Source organism: Sapajus apella, unplaced genomic scaffold, assembly GCF_009761245.1.
Source record: "Sapajus apella isolate SASKATOON/1434 unplaced genomic scaffold, GSC_monkey_1.0 scaffold23, whole genome shotgun sequence".
Taxonomy (NCBI): Eukaryota; Metazoa; Chordata; class Mammalia; order Primates; family Cebidae; genus Sapajus; species Sapajus apella.
In genome coordinates, this window is record NW_022436963.1 from 1,786,648 (window position 1) to 1,804,505 (window position 17,858).

Genomic DNA, 17,858 nt, shown 5'->3' on the forward strand with positions numbered 1-17,858 from the left:
GGGGGGGGGGAGGGAGGGTGACAACCACTGCAAGGATTTGGCTTTATTATTTTTGTTTTTGATTGAGATGGAGTCTCACTCTGTGGCCCAGGCTGAAGTAGCCTCAGCCTCCAGAGTAGCAGGGGCCACAGGTACATAACATCACACTCAGCTAGTTTTTTGTAGTTTTTGTTTTGTTTTGTTTTTGAGATGGAGTCTTGCTCTGTAGCCCAGGCTGGAGTGCAGTGGTGCAATCTTGGCTCACTGCAACCTCTGACTCCCAGGCTCAAGCAATTCTTGTGCTTCAACCTCCTGAGTAGCTGGGATTGATTACAGGCATGTGCCACCACACCCAGCTGATTTTTGTACTTTTTGGTAGAGATGGGGTTTTACCATGTTGGCCAGGCTGCTCTTGAACTCCCGACTTCAGGTGATCTGCCCACCTTGGCCTCCCAAAGTGCTGGGATTACAGGCGTGAGCCACCGTGCTAAGGATTTGGCTTTGACTCTCAACAAAGTAGGAGCCATGGAGAGCGATGAGGAAGAGGGGTCAGGACTTGGCTTCCATCTCAACAGGGCCCCTCTGCTGGCCCAGGAGGTGAGAAGTGGCCACCTGATATTTTATGTATTTTGAGGGTGAAGTTTAACGTATTTGCTGATGGTTTGGGTGTGGATGAGAGAGAAAGAGAGTCCCGGCTGAAGGCTAGAGCCGTCCCCACTGAGCTGAAGTGAGCTTGGAGGTTGCTAGTGTGGGCCCCTGTTTGAGGTCCTGATGCAAGGTACAGTGTTCCACACAGGCAGGGTCTCCTCACTAGGTCCTCTCCCCCTCCCCCCACCACTTTCATGGCTGGGGCTGCCCAATCATTACTGACCTTGGGTCTAGGTACCCAGAGACAAAGCCCCTACCAGTGGTCCCACCCTGATTCTCACAGGGGAGGCCTCTCCACAGCCAGATACAGCCTGAGCTCTAGGCCCAGGACTGGGCTCCCCAGTAGGGGCTGGGCAGGCCCAAGGGAGTGAGGGACGGCTGTCTGGCCTCTGTCTAAACAGGATGTGCTCAGAGTGGCTGATGGTCACAGGTCACTTCGAAGCCAACCGAGCTTAGGCCAACTCAACCCTACCTCCCTTACTGTCCAACACACACACAGACACATGCACAGACACACACGTGCACACGCACACAGATGTGCACACGCACACAGGCACACGCACACACACGCACATAGACACACACAAACATACAGACACACATGCATAGACATGCAGAATGAGGGGTGTAGGGTAACAAGCAAGGATCTCAGTACCCCCTGTCCCTTTCTCTACTACACGCTCTGAACTCACATGGAAGCAGTTGCTGATAGATTCATGTAGGGCCCACTGGGAGAACACAAAGAGGTCTGGGAGCCCAGGGCAGGATATTTCAGTGTCTGAAAAGGGGTGACGGACCTGCAGGGGCCAAGGAAGCTCCTGACCCAGCTATGAGGACTGGCTTCCTGGGAGATGATGCCTGTCCAGAGTTCTGGAAACAGGAAGGAAACAGGAAAGCCATTCCAGGTACAGGGGAACAGCATGTGCAAAGGCCCAGAGATGAGCGTTAGAAATCCTGGAAGAGGCTTGGGATGCCTGAGGGGCCCAGTGTGGGGGGAGGATGAAGAAGGGAGGCTGAGCCTGTGCTGAAAGACTGGCAATGAAGTCCGGGAAGAACATTCATGGTAAAGAGAACAACAGCAGAGAAGGCTTGAAGACAGCTTTGGGGAGCAGCCAGGGAGGTGGGTCATTCCAGCTTTTGATTGGCTCAGAGCCAGCCCCTGGGGCAGGCCGGGCAGGAGAAGGCTGAACACGGAACCTCATCCTGGCCCTGGGCCACAGTGAGTCCCTATGGCCTGCCCCCTCCAGGTGCTGCCCAACTGGCTGCCCCAAGTGCCCCCTCCCCAGCTCCCTTTCCAACACTCCCCCTCCCTGGGATCCAGTTCGGGGTGGGTGGGGGCTGGGCCAGAGAGCAGGCAGCAGCGCCTGGGGCAGGGGAGATGAGAAAACCAGAAAGGAGGAAACCTGAGCCAGCCACACTGGAGCTGGGCGGGCCAGGGCCTGCTCAGCCTGCCAGGCCCGGGGTACAGGTTCCCCCCTAAGACTGGGGCAGGGGAGCAGGGGAGGGAGTGCCGCTGTGGCTGTCACCTTCATCCAGGGGGAATGGAGGGTCTCTGAGGCCCAAACCCTCCAAGGCCAGCCTCCGTGTGTGGAGACCAGGAGGGCAGGCCCCAGTGCCCCGCCAGGCTTCCCTCTTCCCACCTGAGGTGAGCCAGGCTACAGTTCAGTCCTCATGTGTCCTGGAAGAATGGGAAGGAAGAGAAACAGGCACCACCACCGCCAGAAACAAAGTCCAGGCCAAGATGAAGGGCAGGGATTATTTGTGGGAGGAAGCCTTCAATGTTTTCCTGTCCGTGACTAGCACCATCATCCAGGTGGGGGCTGGGCCAATGACTTCCCAGCTGTAACCCTCACTGTTAGCTCGGTCACCCCTCAGAAGCTCCAGGAGGCCTCGCCATGAGCCCAAGACTACGAAGTCCACCCTGAAGCTGGGCCAGGTTGGGGAGCCTCTGTCCTCCTGAATTCACCCAGATCCTCTCCCAGTAGTTGTTATGCTAGTGCAGTGTCTCCCAGGCACTCAGGGCCTGTTTCCCAGGCACTAGGAGCCCATCTGGGAAGGAGGAGGAGGCTGCCCCAGGAGGGGATTCCAGAGGGGGATTCAGTGTGGGAGCTGGACCTGGCCTAACCATCTGTGTCTGCACACACCCCTTAACCTGTGTGACCAGACTAGCACCAGGGTGGGCCACGGGGGAGGCCGAGTGAGACCCAGGCCTAAGATCTGAGCATCCTATCTGACAGGAGGAGGCCAGGCTGGTGGGAAGCCAGCCTGGCTGTCTCCCTTCAGATGACCCTGAAGGGCATCTTGGGTGGTTCTCAGCTGGAGTTAGAACAGCAGAGAGGAGGAGAGAAAGACTGTGGGTGGCAGGGAGAGCACAGGGTGGGGGCAGCCAGTCCAGAGGAGCTGGGGGTAGGGCAGGGAGTTGACTCCCTAACTCTTGGCTTCTCAGCTGTGTTCCCTCACCAATCTGGCGCTTCAGGGATTTGTTCTCTTATTCATTTGATAAAGACGCATGGAGTTCCGTGAGCACCACGTTGGATCCCAGCCGGCATCGCCAGCTCCTGATCGCTATCAGGGTTGCAGGCCCTTGGCTCCACGTGGGCCCTGCAGCCTGGCTGTCCTCTCCCGGAGCTTTCTCACAGCCACTGAAAATGCCTTCTCCAGGCACCAGAGCCTGGGGGTTCCAGGCCTCTCCCCACTTCCCCACTCTCCTCCCTCTTCCTCAACTGTACAATGGGAATAACAGGGCCTGCTTCTCAGCCCAATTGTGAAGAACCTGGGGGTGAATAACCACAAAACTTGCTGGCATGCGAAGCCTCCCAGCCTGGTATCCAGGGCTGGTTCCAAGGGGTCTCTGGACTCCTGAAATTGAAGACAAAATTGTGAAAAGCTATACACTATCCCCCTGAATAATATAATATACCTTGGAGATATGGCAGGTTTGGTTCCAGACCACTACAATAAAGCGAACATTGTAATAAAGCAACTCACAAATTTTTTTGGTTTTCCAGTGCATATAAAAGCCTCGTTTTTACACTATACTGTAGTCTATTAAGTGTGCAATAGCATTATGTCTAAAAAATGTTCAGACCTTAATTAAAAAATACTTTATTGCTAAAAAATGCTAACGAAGTGAACACACGCTGTTGGAAAAATGGTGCTGATAGACTCGCTCGACACAGGTTGCCACAAACCTTCAACTGCAAAAAACACAATATCTGCAAAACACAATAAACTACAATAAAATGAGGTCTGCCGATATGTATATGCACATACACACACAAACTGTAATAACAACATATTATAATGATACAAAATGCTCAGCCCAGCACTGACGCAGAGCAAGGGCTCAGTGTGGATTCACTGCTGCAATAACACTTTTTTTTTTGTATGATTATTCAGCCCTCTCAAATTGCTTAGGAAGGAATTGGCATCCCACCCCATGTAGCCAGGCTCAATTCTAGCTCTTTGCCCTCTTCATGGCCCCCATTCCCTGGTCCCCTGCCATTGAAGGCCTCTGTGTGCTGGGTCTATTCTATGTGTCTAAATGGAGCTTCATGAACAGGTCAACTGAGCCTCTTTTCCTTCCCAACGCAGTACCCTAGAGTCTCTGGCAAGTCCTGACAGCTCTTTCTTTCTTTTTTTTTTTTTTGAGACGGAGTTTCACTCTTGTTACCCAGGCTGGAGTGCAATGGCGCGATCTCGGCTCACCACAACCTCCGCCTCCTGGGTTCAGGCAATTCTCCTGCCTCAGCCTCCTGAGTAGCTGGGATTACAGGCACACGCCACCATGCCCAGCTGAATTTTTGTATTTTTAGTAGAGACGGGGTTTCACCATGTTGACCAGGATGGTCTTGATCTCTTGACCTTGTGATCCACCCGCCTCGGCCTCCCAAAGTGCTGGGATTACAGGCTTGAGCCACCGCGCCCGGCCTCTGACAGCTCTTTCATAGTGACCAGCATTATGCTGATGATGCTGGGGGTAGTGACAGAAGTGGCCAGGCTATGAGGGGACCGTGGAGGCTGTGAGAGGATGGAAGGGATGGTGTTGGAAGCCGTGGGGATGGTGGCCTAAGCCACACTGATGATGGTGGTGCAGTGGTGGTAAATGCAGGGGTGACCCTGGCATAGATGAGTGAGGATGGGGAGAGATGATTTTCACAGTGTTTTGGTTTTTTTTTCTTTTTTCAGCAGGTGAGTTGTTATACACTCCTTAGTGGATTCCGACTTCCATGGCCACCATCCTGCTTTTTCTTTCTATTTTTTTTTTTTGAGACAGAGTTTCACTCATGTTACCCAGGCTGGAGTGCAATGGCACGATCTCGGCTCACCGCAACCTCCGCCTCCTGGGTTCAGGCCATTCTCCAGCCTCAGCCTCCTGAGTAGTTGGGATTACAGGCATGCGCCACCATGCCCAGCTAATTTTTTGTATATTTAGTAGAGACGGGGTTTCACCATGTTGACCAGGATGGTCTTGATCTCCTGACCTCGTGATCCACCTACCTCGGCCTCCCAAAGTGCTGGGATTACAGGCGTGAGCCACCGCGCCCGGCTCTTTTTTTTTTTTTTTGAGATGGAGTTTCACTCTTGTCGCCCAGGCCAGAGTGCAATGGTACGTTCTCAGCTCACTGCAACCTCCCTTTCCTGGGTTCAAGTGAGTCTCCTGCCTCAGCCTCCAGAGTAGCTGGGATTACAGGTGCCCACCACCATGCCCAGCTAATTTTTGTATTTTTAGTAGAGACAGGGTTTCACGATCTTGGCAAGGCTGGTCTTGAACTCCTGATCTTGTGATCCACCCGCCTCGGCCTCCCAAAGTTCTGGCATTACAGGTGTGAGCCATCGAGCCAGGCCTGTCATAGTGTTTTCAATGAGGCGTGACAAAGGGGAGAGGTGCAGGTGCTGTCACAGCAGCTTCATAACCCCAGGCTGGTGTTTGCTAACCTCAAATGCCCAGCCTTTGCTTGGAGCTTGAGGCAACACTCCAAGTCCTGAGTCAGGAGACCCTCAGCAGGATCCCTAGTGCCAGCCTCACCCTGCACTTGCAGTCAACCAGTCAGTGGGTCAGAGGGAGAGAGATCTTTCTTTCTTTCTTTCTTTTTTAAAGATAGGGTTTCTTCATGATGGCCAGGCTGGTCTTGAACTCCTGACCTCAGGTGATCCACCCACCTCAGCCTCCCAAAGTGCTAGGATTACAGGCATGAACCACAGTGCCCGGCCTGAGAGAGATCTTTTCCTGGAGGTCTTGAAGCCATGAAGAGAAGGTGGAGGAGGAAGAGGGCAGAGAGGAGGAGTGAGAAGAAAAAGAGAAATGAAGAAGAGGGGAATGAGCAGAAGGAAGGAGGTGGAGGGAGAAGAGAAGGAAAAGCATGGGATGGGGGATGAGGAGGGAGAGGAGAAGAGGGCAGAGAAAGAAAAATCTGGGAGAAGGAGGGGGAAGGAGGAAAAGGAGGGAGATGGAAAAGAGGGAGAAGAGGAGAGAGGAAGAGGGAGAAGAGGGGAGAAGGAAGGAGAGGCAGAGGGAGAAGAGGAGGAGAAAGGGGAGGGAACAGAAGACAGGAGGAAGGAGAGGACAAAGGGCCAATGCCCCTAGGGGCCTCAGCAGAGTGCCTGGGGCAGGGCTGGGAAGTGGTCCTGGCTGGTGAGGCCCTGACCCTAGGAAGTTGGATTGGGCAGAGGGTCCTTTCCTGGGGTCAAGGTAGGCCCTTCTCAGTTGCTGAGCCCTTGGCTCATCACCAGGCCATTTGAAAGCTAGTGTCCCCTTGAGGAGAGAAGGTGCTGCCTCATCTGGCTTCTCTAGGGTATGGAACTATAATGGGAGAGTCTGTGGGAGCTGCAGGCTCGAAACAGGGCTGGCGATTGAGGTGATCACCGGGTGTCGTTGAATGGTTGGAGAGAGCTGTGTGGCTGGGCTGCGCAGACCTAGCCTAGGCTAGAGGCTGCGGCCCGCAGGAAGGTCTGGCGGCGCCAGCCGTCCCAGGGGCTGCACCGCCACCTGCTGAGCAGCCTGGGCAGTCACGGGTCCTGCGCCGCGGGGCCCACGCAAGGGACCAGGGGCGTGGCCGGCGGCGAGTGGGGATGTGGGACGCGGAAGGGGCTGCGCAGGTGAGCGCAGACTCATTGCTCCCCGGCGCGCCTGCCCTTCTCGCCAGGGAGTTGAGTGCCCGGGTAAACACCAGGCGCGATGTGTGCGGTATATCCACAGAGACAAAGCCAGGGCGGGGCGGGGGCGCCGCCCGCGAAGCGGGGGCGGAGGCGCTGGGCGCAGACTAGCCTCCCCCGGCGCGGGGTGCCCACCGCCTGGGAACCCTGAGCCCGGCCCGTGGACAGGTGGAGCGGGGGCGGGGCGGTGACTGGGCGGGTCCCGCCCCGGGGGTGGGGCTGGGCGGGCCGGGTGGGGCGGGGCTGCGCTATGCAAATGTAGCCCACGGGCGGCCAATTGCCGGCGCTCCCCGCGCGGCTCTGAGTGCCCCGTCCCGCCGGCGGCCGCGAGACCAGAGCGAGCGAACGAAGCGCGGCGGTCCGGAGAGCACCGAGCGCAGCGCAGGGCCAGGGAACGCCGCGAGGAACCGTGCAGCCCAGCGCGGCCGCCCGGCCCGGGTCCAGCAGCCAGGAGAGCGCAGCGCTTCGAAGCCGAGCGCGCGCCACCGCCCGCGCCCCGCGCTGGGGAATGCGCCCTCGGCGCGCCGGCCAGGGGGCGCCCGCAGCCCGCCACGGGGGAGGCGGCCTCGAGCGCCCCTGAGCCTTCCCATGGCCCGGGCTGGGGCCCGGGCCCTCGGCTGCTGACGCGCCCAAAGCCCGCGGAACCGGTTAAGCCGCAGCCGCGGCGCCAATCCCAGCTGAGGCGCAGCAGCGAGAGGTCGCGGACAGGGCCATGGCCCCGGGGGGCCGCTAGCGCGGACCGGCCCAACGGGAGCCGCTCTGTGCCGCCGCCGCCGCCCGGGCGCCGAGGCCCCGCCGCCGCGGAAGAGGTGAGTGCAGCGGGAACCGGGAGGGAGCGGGCAGGCGGCCGGGCCACCCCGCGATCCCTCTGGGACCCGCCGCACTGCAACTCTGCAGAAGTGTCCGGGGAGCGGGGCTCATCGAGCCGGGGGGCTGCCCGCGGACATAGAGGCGACAAGACTAGGGTAGGATTCTTACCTGTCCTGGCAGCCCGGACCCCTTACCTCCTGGGCGGCGTGTGGATGTGTGGATGATGTGGCCTGCGGGGTCACCAGTGTGTAAAGCAACTTTTTCCTGCAAGGTTCTGGGTGGGTGCTCTCATACACCCCCACCTTCACGCTCTGGAGCGGGAGTCCCGATCCCCCTTCTCCCGCCTCAGCTGTTTCTCCCATTAACGCCTGAGGCAGCGCTCTTCCCCGTAGGTGCGCCTGCCCTGCCTCAGTGTCCCTAATTGAGGACTGGTCAGCCCGAAGGGAAGCGCCATACTGGCAGTCCCCACATGGGGGGTCTCCCAGATGAGCAGGGTGGGAGGACCAACAGTCCCGAGGCATTTCTCCTAGCATTGTGCCAGCTGCGTGACCCCCAGCTGCCACCTTGGGTTTGCTGTACAGAGTCCTGCCTGGATTAGGGGCACGGCTGTATGGAGGGTGTAGGTGAGCTTGGAGAGCCTGCAGTCAAGCCCTAGTTTGAACCAGGGGTCCCAGTGAAGTGGGCTTGCCCTAGCAGATGGGACAGGAGGGTATTAAAGTGGCCTAGGAATGAGGCAGTGCTGACAGGAGTTGGCTGGAGCTAGGGCTGGGGGCCCCGCTGGATAAATAACTTCTAATTCTTGAGATAGCTGTGTTTTGTCACCAGCACATTACTGCTTGGGGGAGGTAACGGGGGAGGGGGGGGGGGGCACCAATCAAAGACACCAGTATGTCCACCCTGTAGCTGGGCCAGGTTGGGGACCTCTGTCCTCCTCAGTTCACCCAGATCATCTCCCAGCAGTTATCCTAGTTGCAGAGAAAGGAAAACTGCACCCAGAGATTGGGAGCCTCATCTCAGCCAGGGGGTTGGATGGAGCTGAGGGCTCTTTCCAGGCTACCCAGGAGGTGTGCCAGGACCTGTAAGGTATAGTGTCTAGGCAGGCGGGGGCACAGGCATGCCTACTCCTGCCGCTCCCCCCTCAGCTCCAAAGGAGCCAGGCCCGGAAGTGGGGAGGTGGGGGCCGGAGAGAAAGCAGGGGCCAGAGAGAAGGCAGTAGCCCAGCCTCAGCCCCTTGCTGCTCAGCATACCTTGGGGGGAGGATGGAGCCAGGCTCAGGTGACCTTGACTGGGAAACCCGGGCCACAAAAGGGGGGTTTCAGTCCCAGCTATGCTGGGGTGGCTCTGCTTCCTGGTCCTTGAGGTGTTGGGGGATGGGGAAGCTGAGGAGCCAAGAAGGAGTCGGAGCTCTTATTGAAGGGGGGAGGGAATCTGAGCGGCTGGGGCGCGGGTGGGGTGCTGTTGATAATCTCCCCATGTTCCCCTACAGCCCTGTTCCTGCGTCCCTTCCATCCAGGCAGTCCTCAGCTCAGAGGAGCCAACCTCCCTTCCTGAAGGCAGGCTGTCCACCCCCACCCCCAACTCCAAGCCTGGGAGGTCTGGATCCTGCTGGACAGTTTGACCACCTGGTCTCCTGTCCCACCCCAGGTGCCTCTGGACTCCTTCCTCCGGCGCCCCTTCCCTGCACCCCTTGCCAGCCCCAGCTCCTCGTTTCTTTGTTCCGAGCGTCTCTCCTCCGTCCCTCCCTCTCTCCTCCCTCTCTCCTCCTCCCTCCCGCCTGCCTCCCTCCCTTACTCCCTCCCACCAGCCTTCCTTCCCTCCTTCCCTGCTTTCCTCCTGGTGGGCTCCCAGGTGGCGGTGGCTGTTCCTCCTCTGTCTACCCACCTGGGTTTGGTGTGACTTGGGGGCTTTTCTGGGGCTGGGGCTGGATGACAGTCATCTCAGGCCGGCAGAGGGGAAGGCACTGTGGAAATGCCCTCCCTTTCCCTCTCTGTCCTTCTTCTTTTCTTCCTTTCCTCTCCTTCTTTCCCTCACCTGCCAGGCTGCCAAAGAGGGAGCCTGGACTTGAGACTGAGGCCCCAGCAGACTTGAGCAACGCCCCCCCAGCCCCGATTTACTTCTTTAAAGGGCCAAAGCATTCGGATGGGAGGTCCCTGTAGAGGCCCAGTAGAAAGACTCCCCACCTGCCTGGACATACCTGACTCCAACCCTGTCCTTGGTGACACTGACTTTGTCACCATGAACATGGATGAAGGAAAAAATGAGGTCATGGTGAGGGGGGAGGCAGGAGGCAGGTTGACACTAGCCCCCTGATCCATAGTATCGAAGTTCTCCAAGGGACTCAGCCTGCATCTTGCGCCAGGACAGTATCTCCCAGCTCCCCTGAGCCCCACCCCACTAGCAGGTCAAGTTCTTGAGCAAACTCATGCTTGTGAGGACGTGTGTGGGCCTGCAAGTGTGAACGTGTGCATATCCACAACTGCTGGCAGGGGCGTCCCAGGTGCACCTTGCTATACTTCATGTCTGAGGACCTATGAGTGGTTTTCCTTGGCAGGAGAGGCAAGGGCTGGGGGAGGTGGGTCTAGGGATGTCATCAGGGTCTGGTGAGTGGGGCGGAAGAGCCTGGGCCTCGCCTCAGCATTCAGCAGCCGTGGCAGGGGAGTCCCAGGCCATAGTACTGCCAACCCCCATCCCAGCATCCTAGTGATGGGCCTGGGCTCCTGCCTGCCGTGGAAGGGAGTGGACAGGGCAGATCTGGGGGATGGGGCTCACATTTGCAGTCTCAATGCCCCACCCGAAGTGCATCCGGCTGGGGGGGGGTGGTAGGAGTTGGCGCTGGTTTTTGCCGGGAGGGAGCAATATGTTCTGACAACTGGTGCTGGGCTGCGTTTACCCAACAGCCAGCCTGCCTGGGGAGACAATATTTGAAAAACACAATATTGAAACTTGGACCTGCTGAGGATGTGGGGAGTTCTGAAGGGGGCAATGCCACTGGCCCAGATCCAGCCCCAGGCCCGCCGGTCATCCCAGCTTCCCTTTGCCCTTTAGAGGCAGAGCTGGAAGTTTTCCCTGGCAGGAAGTCCTTCTGCCTGTCTGACCTGGGTCTCTCCTGTTTTGATTTTAGTAAAAGTGGACCCTGCTTTTCTCTACCTTTCCTTTTCTGACTGCTGCTCCCTCCCTTCCATCTTGGGCTGTCTGCATGTGTCTCATTCTTCCCATGCTTTCCCTCTACTGCAGTAATCAGGTCCAGGTTTCTCTATACTGGGAGACCTGTGGCTAGAGCAGGCAGCGGTGCAACCCATCTGTTGCCCCATTCTTCCAGGTGGAAAGGAGAAGGAGTAACCCACCTTGCTGGGCATGGATGCAGGGGAGAACGCATGCTGGGAGCTGGAAAGGGACCTAAGATCATCTGGTTGGGCTAAGCTCTGTGAATGGAATTCAGCATGCTATGAGGGGTGGGGTTTGAGTCTCCAGTAGCCCCTATCAGTTCTGGTGACCTCAGGCTGGGGCCCATTGGTAATGTCTCCCCAGACAAAGGCAGGCAAAGAATGTATATGAAGTTTGCACACAGGGGCATTCATGGCCCAGGCTGGGGGTGTAAGCATGGAGGTACCCATCAACCTCTTTGTTCACCTTGGATAGAAACTGAACAGGGGAAATGTTGGTAGGGCAGTACTCCCCCATCTGCCTCACACATTCCAATCGTGGTTCCCCTTCCCAGGTGTCTAAAGAGTGGAGCCTGCTTCCTGGGCCCTAGGCCCCTCCCACAATGCTTGTCTCTGCCGGTCTTCTCCTCTGGGCTTCCCTACTGACTGGGGCCTGGCCAGCCTTCCCCATCCAGGATCACCTCCCAGCCACGCCCCGGGTCAGGCTCTCATTCAAAGGTAAGAAGCTGTCTTGTTCTTCCCCAGAAATCATCCTCTCTTTACAATAGCACTTGGCTTTACCGAGCAAAAGAGAGAGGGCAGATCAGGACAAAACCAGGACAAAGTGTACAGCCACATAGGTTGCTCTGGATGTGTGGGGGTGAAGGGGGACCGGGGAGGTGGTAACTTGCTGGGAAGGGCTGGAGAACTGAGCCACTTAGACACTTAGCAAAAGGGTCCAGAGTCTGGGCATCTTCCAGAGTCAGACTGTGGGTTCCTGGGCTGGGTGGCCTGGGGTCTATAAGGCATGTCTGTCTGTATGATAATTGGAGAGGTGGCAATGTCACTCCTTCCAAACTTGCATCTGCTGCGGCCCCTTCTTGCCACTGCTATGCGTCTGATGCCTGCCCTGAGCAGCCCCTGGGGTGGAAGGTCAGGTAGTTGGGCAGACACTGGAGTCTCTGGAAGCTGAAAGAGCAGGACTTGCTCTCCTGGAGTGTGGGTGCTCGAGGAGCCTTCCTGTGGGTCTCCAACTGGGAAGGATTCCTAGAATCTGGGAGGGCACTGTTGGCTGTGACTGGCAGGGAGGCCACTGGCAGGTTCAGGCAGAGCACGTGCTGATGTGAGGGCCTGAGCTGCTGAGCTCCAGTGAGCACTTTGATGGGAAGTTGTGGGGAGGTTTCAGGGATAGGCTGGGGTCTGCAGAGTGAAAGGCTGGTCCCCCGCTCCATCACCTTTACTATTAACACACGGGGCAGGTGCACGCACACAGTACACACGTGGGTGTACAAATGGCTCACTTGAGAGCCACTTCCTCAAGGGTGTGTGTGGTCTGAAGAGTCTACCCTGGGCCTGGGGTGAGGGGCAGTGGCCATGCTGGGACCTGGGGGACCTGGGGTCACTGGGAGTTCTCAGCCTTGACCCTCCTCTGGGCAGAGATAACTTCATCCAGCCGCCTGCCCTGGGTGGGGCCGACTTAGCCCTGGCTGGCTAGATTTCCGGGCAGCCATATTGGGGTGAAAAGCTGGGCTGACCTTTCCTTCCTTAGGCTTGGCTGAGGCCCAGCCTCCACCTCACCATGTCCCCCAGCAGGGCCCCTCCCCTGGCCTTGTCCCACCCCTGCCCCTTGATGGGAGAAGTAGGGGAGTAAGCTGCTGATCATTGGCTCTTCCCAGTCACCCAGCTCCTGGAATTTCTGAGGCTGTGCTTGGAAGGAGTCCCCTGCAGCGCCTGAGAAATGGGCCGAGAAGAGTTAATTGGTTTGGGCTGGAAAGCACACCCCTTCCCCGGATCTGGGAAGGTGAGATATTTATTCTGCTGATACCTCCACCCTTGCCTGGTGGAATTCTTTGGAGCACATTAATAAATCTTGAAGAGGCCAGTTCCCCTGACACCCTCCCTGGCCCAGAGTGCTGGCAGCAGGAGTAGAGTGTCTCCTTCCTCGACAGGGGAAAGGAGGGGTGGCTTGGTCTCCACACCCCTGGGACCTTGTATCCACTCTGGGTATTGTTTTTGTCATCACACATGCAAGCAAGCAGAAGGGGCGAGACAGCAAGAGGTCTTCCGTGTGCTCCTTCCAAACCTCCCTCGACCTCCAGGAGCAAAGCCTTTTATTCCTGTTTTCCAGAGAGAGAAACTGAGGCTCAGGCAAGGGCAGGGTCAAAGTCAGTCAGGAGGCAGAGACAAAGCCAGAAATAGAACCCTGGTGTTCTGGCCTTGCCGGCGCCCACATTGCATCGGGTCGATTCCCTCTCAATTAACTCTGAAGCTGACACCCGCAGTGACTAAAAGTTGAGCTCGCTGGCAGCCAGCCTGGGTGCTGCCTGTCGTGGCGGCCTAGGGTGGGGCTGCAGCGCGCCTGGGGCCACCCATCCCGGGGCCTCTGTGCCTTTGTGCAGGCAGGTTCCCCTGCCCTGAGTGACCTTCCCTGTCTGGCCTGGCCTCGTGTCCAAGTTTTGTGCTTAGACACCACTTCCTACTACATGCCAGGCCCTGTGTTGAGTGCTGGGGACTCTGTGGTGAACAAGTTACGGGGGGTGCTCACAGTCAAGCCGGTGGAAAAAGCAATGGATACCCAGTTGGTCAGGGCCACCTGGGAGCCCAACACCTACTGTGTGCACCTACTGTGTACCAGGCCCTGTGCATCCCCCTGCACTGGGTGGTCTCAGCCCGGTGATGCACACATGAAGCGGCCCTCAGGGAGGAGCAGGCCCTCACCAAGTGTGTGTGGAGTGAGAATGGAGGCCAGCACCTCAAGAAACTGGGCTCTCACCATCTTCCTCCCAGTGTACACATGGGTGGCATGGAGAGGGTCACACTCAGAAGCACTGGTGATCCCTGTGGCTCCATGTCATAGTTTTTTCATCTGTGCCTTGCATGGACACGGCAGTTGACACCCCAGGCCTCAGGGGCTCAGGCTGGGCACTCCCTGCCCTGCCCTGGGTCCTGCTGCAGTGGGGAGGTGCTGGTTCCCGCCTGAGTAGGGCTGGACCTTCCAAGCTGGAGGTGCTGGCGTAAGGGGCCACACTGTCCATGGTAGATAAAGGAACAAAGGCAGGAACTGGGCCAGGCTTGAGTTTGCTGCCCGCCCATCCGCCTGGGCACCCCAGCCAGGTCTAGAGCCAGGAGGGTATGAGGGCCACGTGGCCTGGGGTTCCCTCAGATTAGGGGGGCTCCTGTGGCCCATCTTCTGGGCTTCAGCAGCACAGCCAAGATCAGGCAGAAGTGAGGGTCAAATGGAGAAGAATTCCAGGAGCAGGTGAGGTGTTTGTTGATTACTCACTCTTGAGAGAGTGGAGCCGGGGGCTGGAGCGCCTGGACAGACCCTCCTTCGTTCACCCATCCGTGCCTGGACCTGGAGTCCCTTTACCCCAGAATCACTGCCAAGCCTCAGATAAAACACTCTTCCTTCCCCCACCGTGAGATGACCTAGGCTCTGGGGCACCACCTCCCTCTGTGGTGGCAGCAGGGAGGTGTGAGGGCCCTGCCAGGCCCTTTGTTCAGCCTGGGGAGTGTTTACTTTTTCCCAGGAAGCCACCCCATGACACACTGCTGTTGCCTGGGCTGGCTTTGGCCAGGGATTGGGGCCAGGAGGTGTTTGGTGGGGAAGAAGGATCCTGTGATGACATGAGAGAGTTGTGCTGCTAGGGAAGCTGAGGCAGGAGTAGGGAGAGGGAGCAGAAGGTCATCCTGCCAGGGGAGGTCAGGAAAGATGAACATAATCAAAATAGCAGTAGGGGCCCATGAGGATAACCAAGCAGTGGCCCCTCCAAGGCCTGAGGAGGATCTGCCTGGGTTTCCTGTGTGGATGGAGGTTTGTGGGGGGATGGAGGCTTGTGGGGGCCCAGCGACTTTCCAGCTCACTCAGGAGCAGGACTGAGATGGATCCTGGCTCCACATGATGCCTGAGCTGTCCCAGGACTGAGAGTGGAGGGTAGGGATGGTGGAGGTGCTGGAGACACAGACTCTGCATGATCTAGGAACAAGGGTCCAGCATCCTACAGTGCCGCCTTAGGCTTTCTAGCCTCGTTTCCCAAAGAAAGGGCTGGGGTTGCACTGGGCAGGCTCCCCATGCCATCTGTCTGCTGAAGCAATAGAATTGGGGTTTGCTTATTTCCAGGCTGTAAATTTGGCCCCCTATCACTATAGCCCTTCCACTGAGCAGGGTCCCTAGGAAGGCCTCTCATGTCAGAGATGGGAACACCATGGCCCAAGAGAGAAAAGGGCTCCTGTTCCAGAGCAGCCTGGAGTTTGGGCCCTCTGACTCCAGGAATAACTGGCTTGCTCAGAGGGGAGGGAAGCTCTGCTGGTGAAGGGTGTATTGTTGGGTGCTGGTCACTGCCCGCCCACCCACTTGGCTGGACTTCTGAGCCTGTAGGGCCAATGGCCCAGAACAGTGCCACTGCTCACATAATTTTCATGTGGTATCAGAGGACCAAAGTTGCCAGATTTGGAGATGATGAGGTTGGAGGTTAGGAAGGGTCACAGCCTGTTAACTTTCCCCCAGGAGTTGGTGTGGGTTGAGGTGCCTATAGCAAGCCTTAATGGGGCCTTAGCCCTCAGGCCTGGTGCAGGAGTAGGGGTGGGGCTGGAGAGCTAGAGGACCTGCTCTTGCACCCCAGGGGCTCCTTGGCCAGCCAGAGCAAGGCATGGGGCTTCAGTGGGGATGAGGGGGAGGAGGCCCAGGAGCTTTGAGGCCAGTGTGGCACCAGGGAGCTAGGCAGGGGTCAGATGGCTCTGGCAGCTACAGTGGGGGTCAGAGCTTACAAGCCAGGGAGGGGTGAGTGTTCCAGGGAGGGGTGAGGGAGGAAGGAAGACCCAAAGCATGAACTTGAGCCCGGATCCCTTGAGCCCAGATCTGGGGTTTCAGTTTTCTGGAAATGGGAGCTGCCTTACTCCTGAGAGAAGACACGGAAGTGGCCGCTTTGGAGTTGGGAAGTTCTGGAAGCTGCCCATCCCCCTCCTGGCTAGGAATTGGCCTTTGGAGAAAATGGTGACAGGGTCCTCGTGCTTGCCCGAGAACCTGCCTGACACCCAGTGGAGCTTCAGATGGGACCGCCACTGGCTGGGCCTCCACAGCACAGGCCTTGTCTCTGGTTCCCTGGCATGATGCCCACCCTTCCCTCCCGAGCTCCAGCTTCCCTTGGCACTAAGCGAGGAGCTGGTGCATGCTCAAGGAGTAAATCATGTTCCTTGGCAGCCCCCACTGCTTCGTAATCGTAAAGAATTTAAAGAGAAACCACCAAGATAAAAATCTCACCCTGGCCCATAAAGGCATCTTTCACCCTGCAGCTTGGGAGACAGTGAGCCTTGGCTGTCTGCACCTGTGTGTATGCACCTCCGGCCCCTTGACCCCTCCAGAGGTGGTAATAGCTCAGAAGGTGGGCTTAGGGCCATGGGTACCTGGTCCTTGACCCTTGGGAGACCTCCATCTCCTCACTCAGGAGAGTAGGGTGCTTACATTTGGTGTAATGCAGAAGTGGTGGTGGTGGTTGAGCTGACTGGTCCTGAAGGCAAAACCCAGTTCTACCAGTGTTAGCTGTGTGAGTTCAGCCAAGTGGCTTAGCCTCTCTGAGCCCTGGTTTCCCCTGTGTAAGGTGGGAATGGCAGTGGCCCTGTGGAAGCAGCATCCTGACGGCTCAGACTGTCTTGCTTGCATCCTGGCTGTGGGTAGACCTTGCTTGGTGAATGTCATTCTGTGTTCCCACTGCCTTTTCTGGAAAATGGGAGTAAGAACAATACTGGCCTCATTGTGTTGTCAGTAGGATTAATTGTGTGAGTATGGTCACTGTGGAGGAAGTCTCAGTCACCAGGAGCGGTCCTCATGCTGGTGGGCAGGTGAGGGCGGGTCCAGGGGTGTGCCCCAAGGAATCCCACACCATCTCACCCCTTCATCCAGAATTCTAACTTTTGGTAAGGGAGGTGGTATTTGGAAAGGACTCCAGGAAGGACCCTGAGCCTTGTGGGGTGGGTGGAGTGGGGTCAAGAGGAAGAAAATTCCTACCATGGGTATCTGCGCAGGCTTCATGGAGGGGGCTGCATCTTGAGCAGGAGAGGGGAGATTGTGGGGGAGGGAAGAGCCAGAGCACCGGGAGGGTGCATGTGGTGTGGCACCTGGGGAAGAGGACAGGATGCTAGATGCAGTCTTGCTTTTGGGACAAGGATGTAGAGTTGTACTTTCTCTTTGTGGTTTTTAAGCTCGTTGTCCTCATGGCAGAGGTACTAAATATGTATCGTGGAAAAATTCCAGTGATAACGGATACATTTGGCGGGAGTGATGCCTTGGTAGTAGCTCCCCAGAGACTGGCTCCAAGGCCTGGTTGGGGTGCACAGCTGGCTGTAGTAAGTCCTGTGAATGTTGCTCTGGCTCCTGCAGTGTGTGCTAGGGGTGACCTGACCTGGGCTGCTCACTCAGGCATCTGCAGGGCTGGGCAGCAAGCATGTTTGCCTGGCTCGGCCTGGTGCTATCCTGGGAATCTGAACCCTGCTTCAAGGAGCCCTGGGAACTTTGGAGAAGCAGAGAAGATTCCTGCTGCATTTTTCTTAGAAATAGCAAGAGGGCCTTTGCCAGAGGCCTGGATGCCAGAAGGCTACAGTCTGAATCCAAAGCCTAGCTCACGTGGGTGCCTGAGCTTGGCAGGCCTACAGCCCCCGACCCAGGCTGCTGGGCAGCCCCAGGGAGAGGGTGGAGGCCTCCTGGGCTCCAGTCCCTGACCACTGGTCCTGACCCAGCAAAGAATGGGCTCTGGGCAGTGGCTGCTGGCCTAGGATTGGGGGCTAGCCTGTGGGGTAGGGAGCAGGGATCATCCAGGCTGATGGACTGGGCTGACTTCTGGCACTCTCAATGGGTGGAGGGGAGCACTGTCTATCTGGTGCATCTCTGCAGGGCAGAGACAGACCCAA

General features: G+C 57.6%; 1 protein-coding gene across 4 annotated transcripts in view; it reads left to right on the top strand.

Moving 5' to 3' along the window:
* Positions 1-7,114: 7,114 nt before the first annotated feature.
* SEMA3F (semaphorin 3F) overlaps positions 7,115-17,858 on the top strand; it is a 33,693-nt gene continuing 22,949 nt past the window's right edge. The window contains exons 1-2 of one of the 4 annotated variants that reach the window (XM_032289909.1): positions 7,115-7,592; positions 11,312-11,474. In XM_032289909.1, the coding sequence (XP_032145800.1) occupies positions 11,360-11,474 (115 nt within the window). In that variant the 5' untranslated portion in view covers positions 7,115-7,592; positions 11,312-11,359. Of the gene's footprint in view, positions 7,593-8,712; positions 8,869-9,057; positions 9,238-11,311; positions 11,475-17,858 lie in introns of those variants that run through there. The other 3 variants (XM_032289913.1, XM_032289912.1, XM_032289911.1) reach the window with 3 other exon arrangements.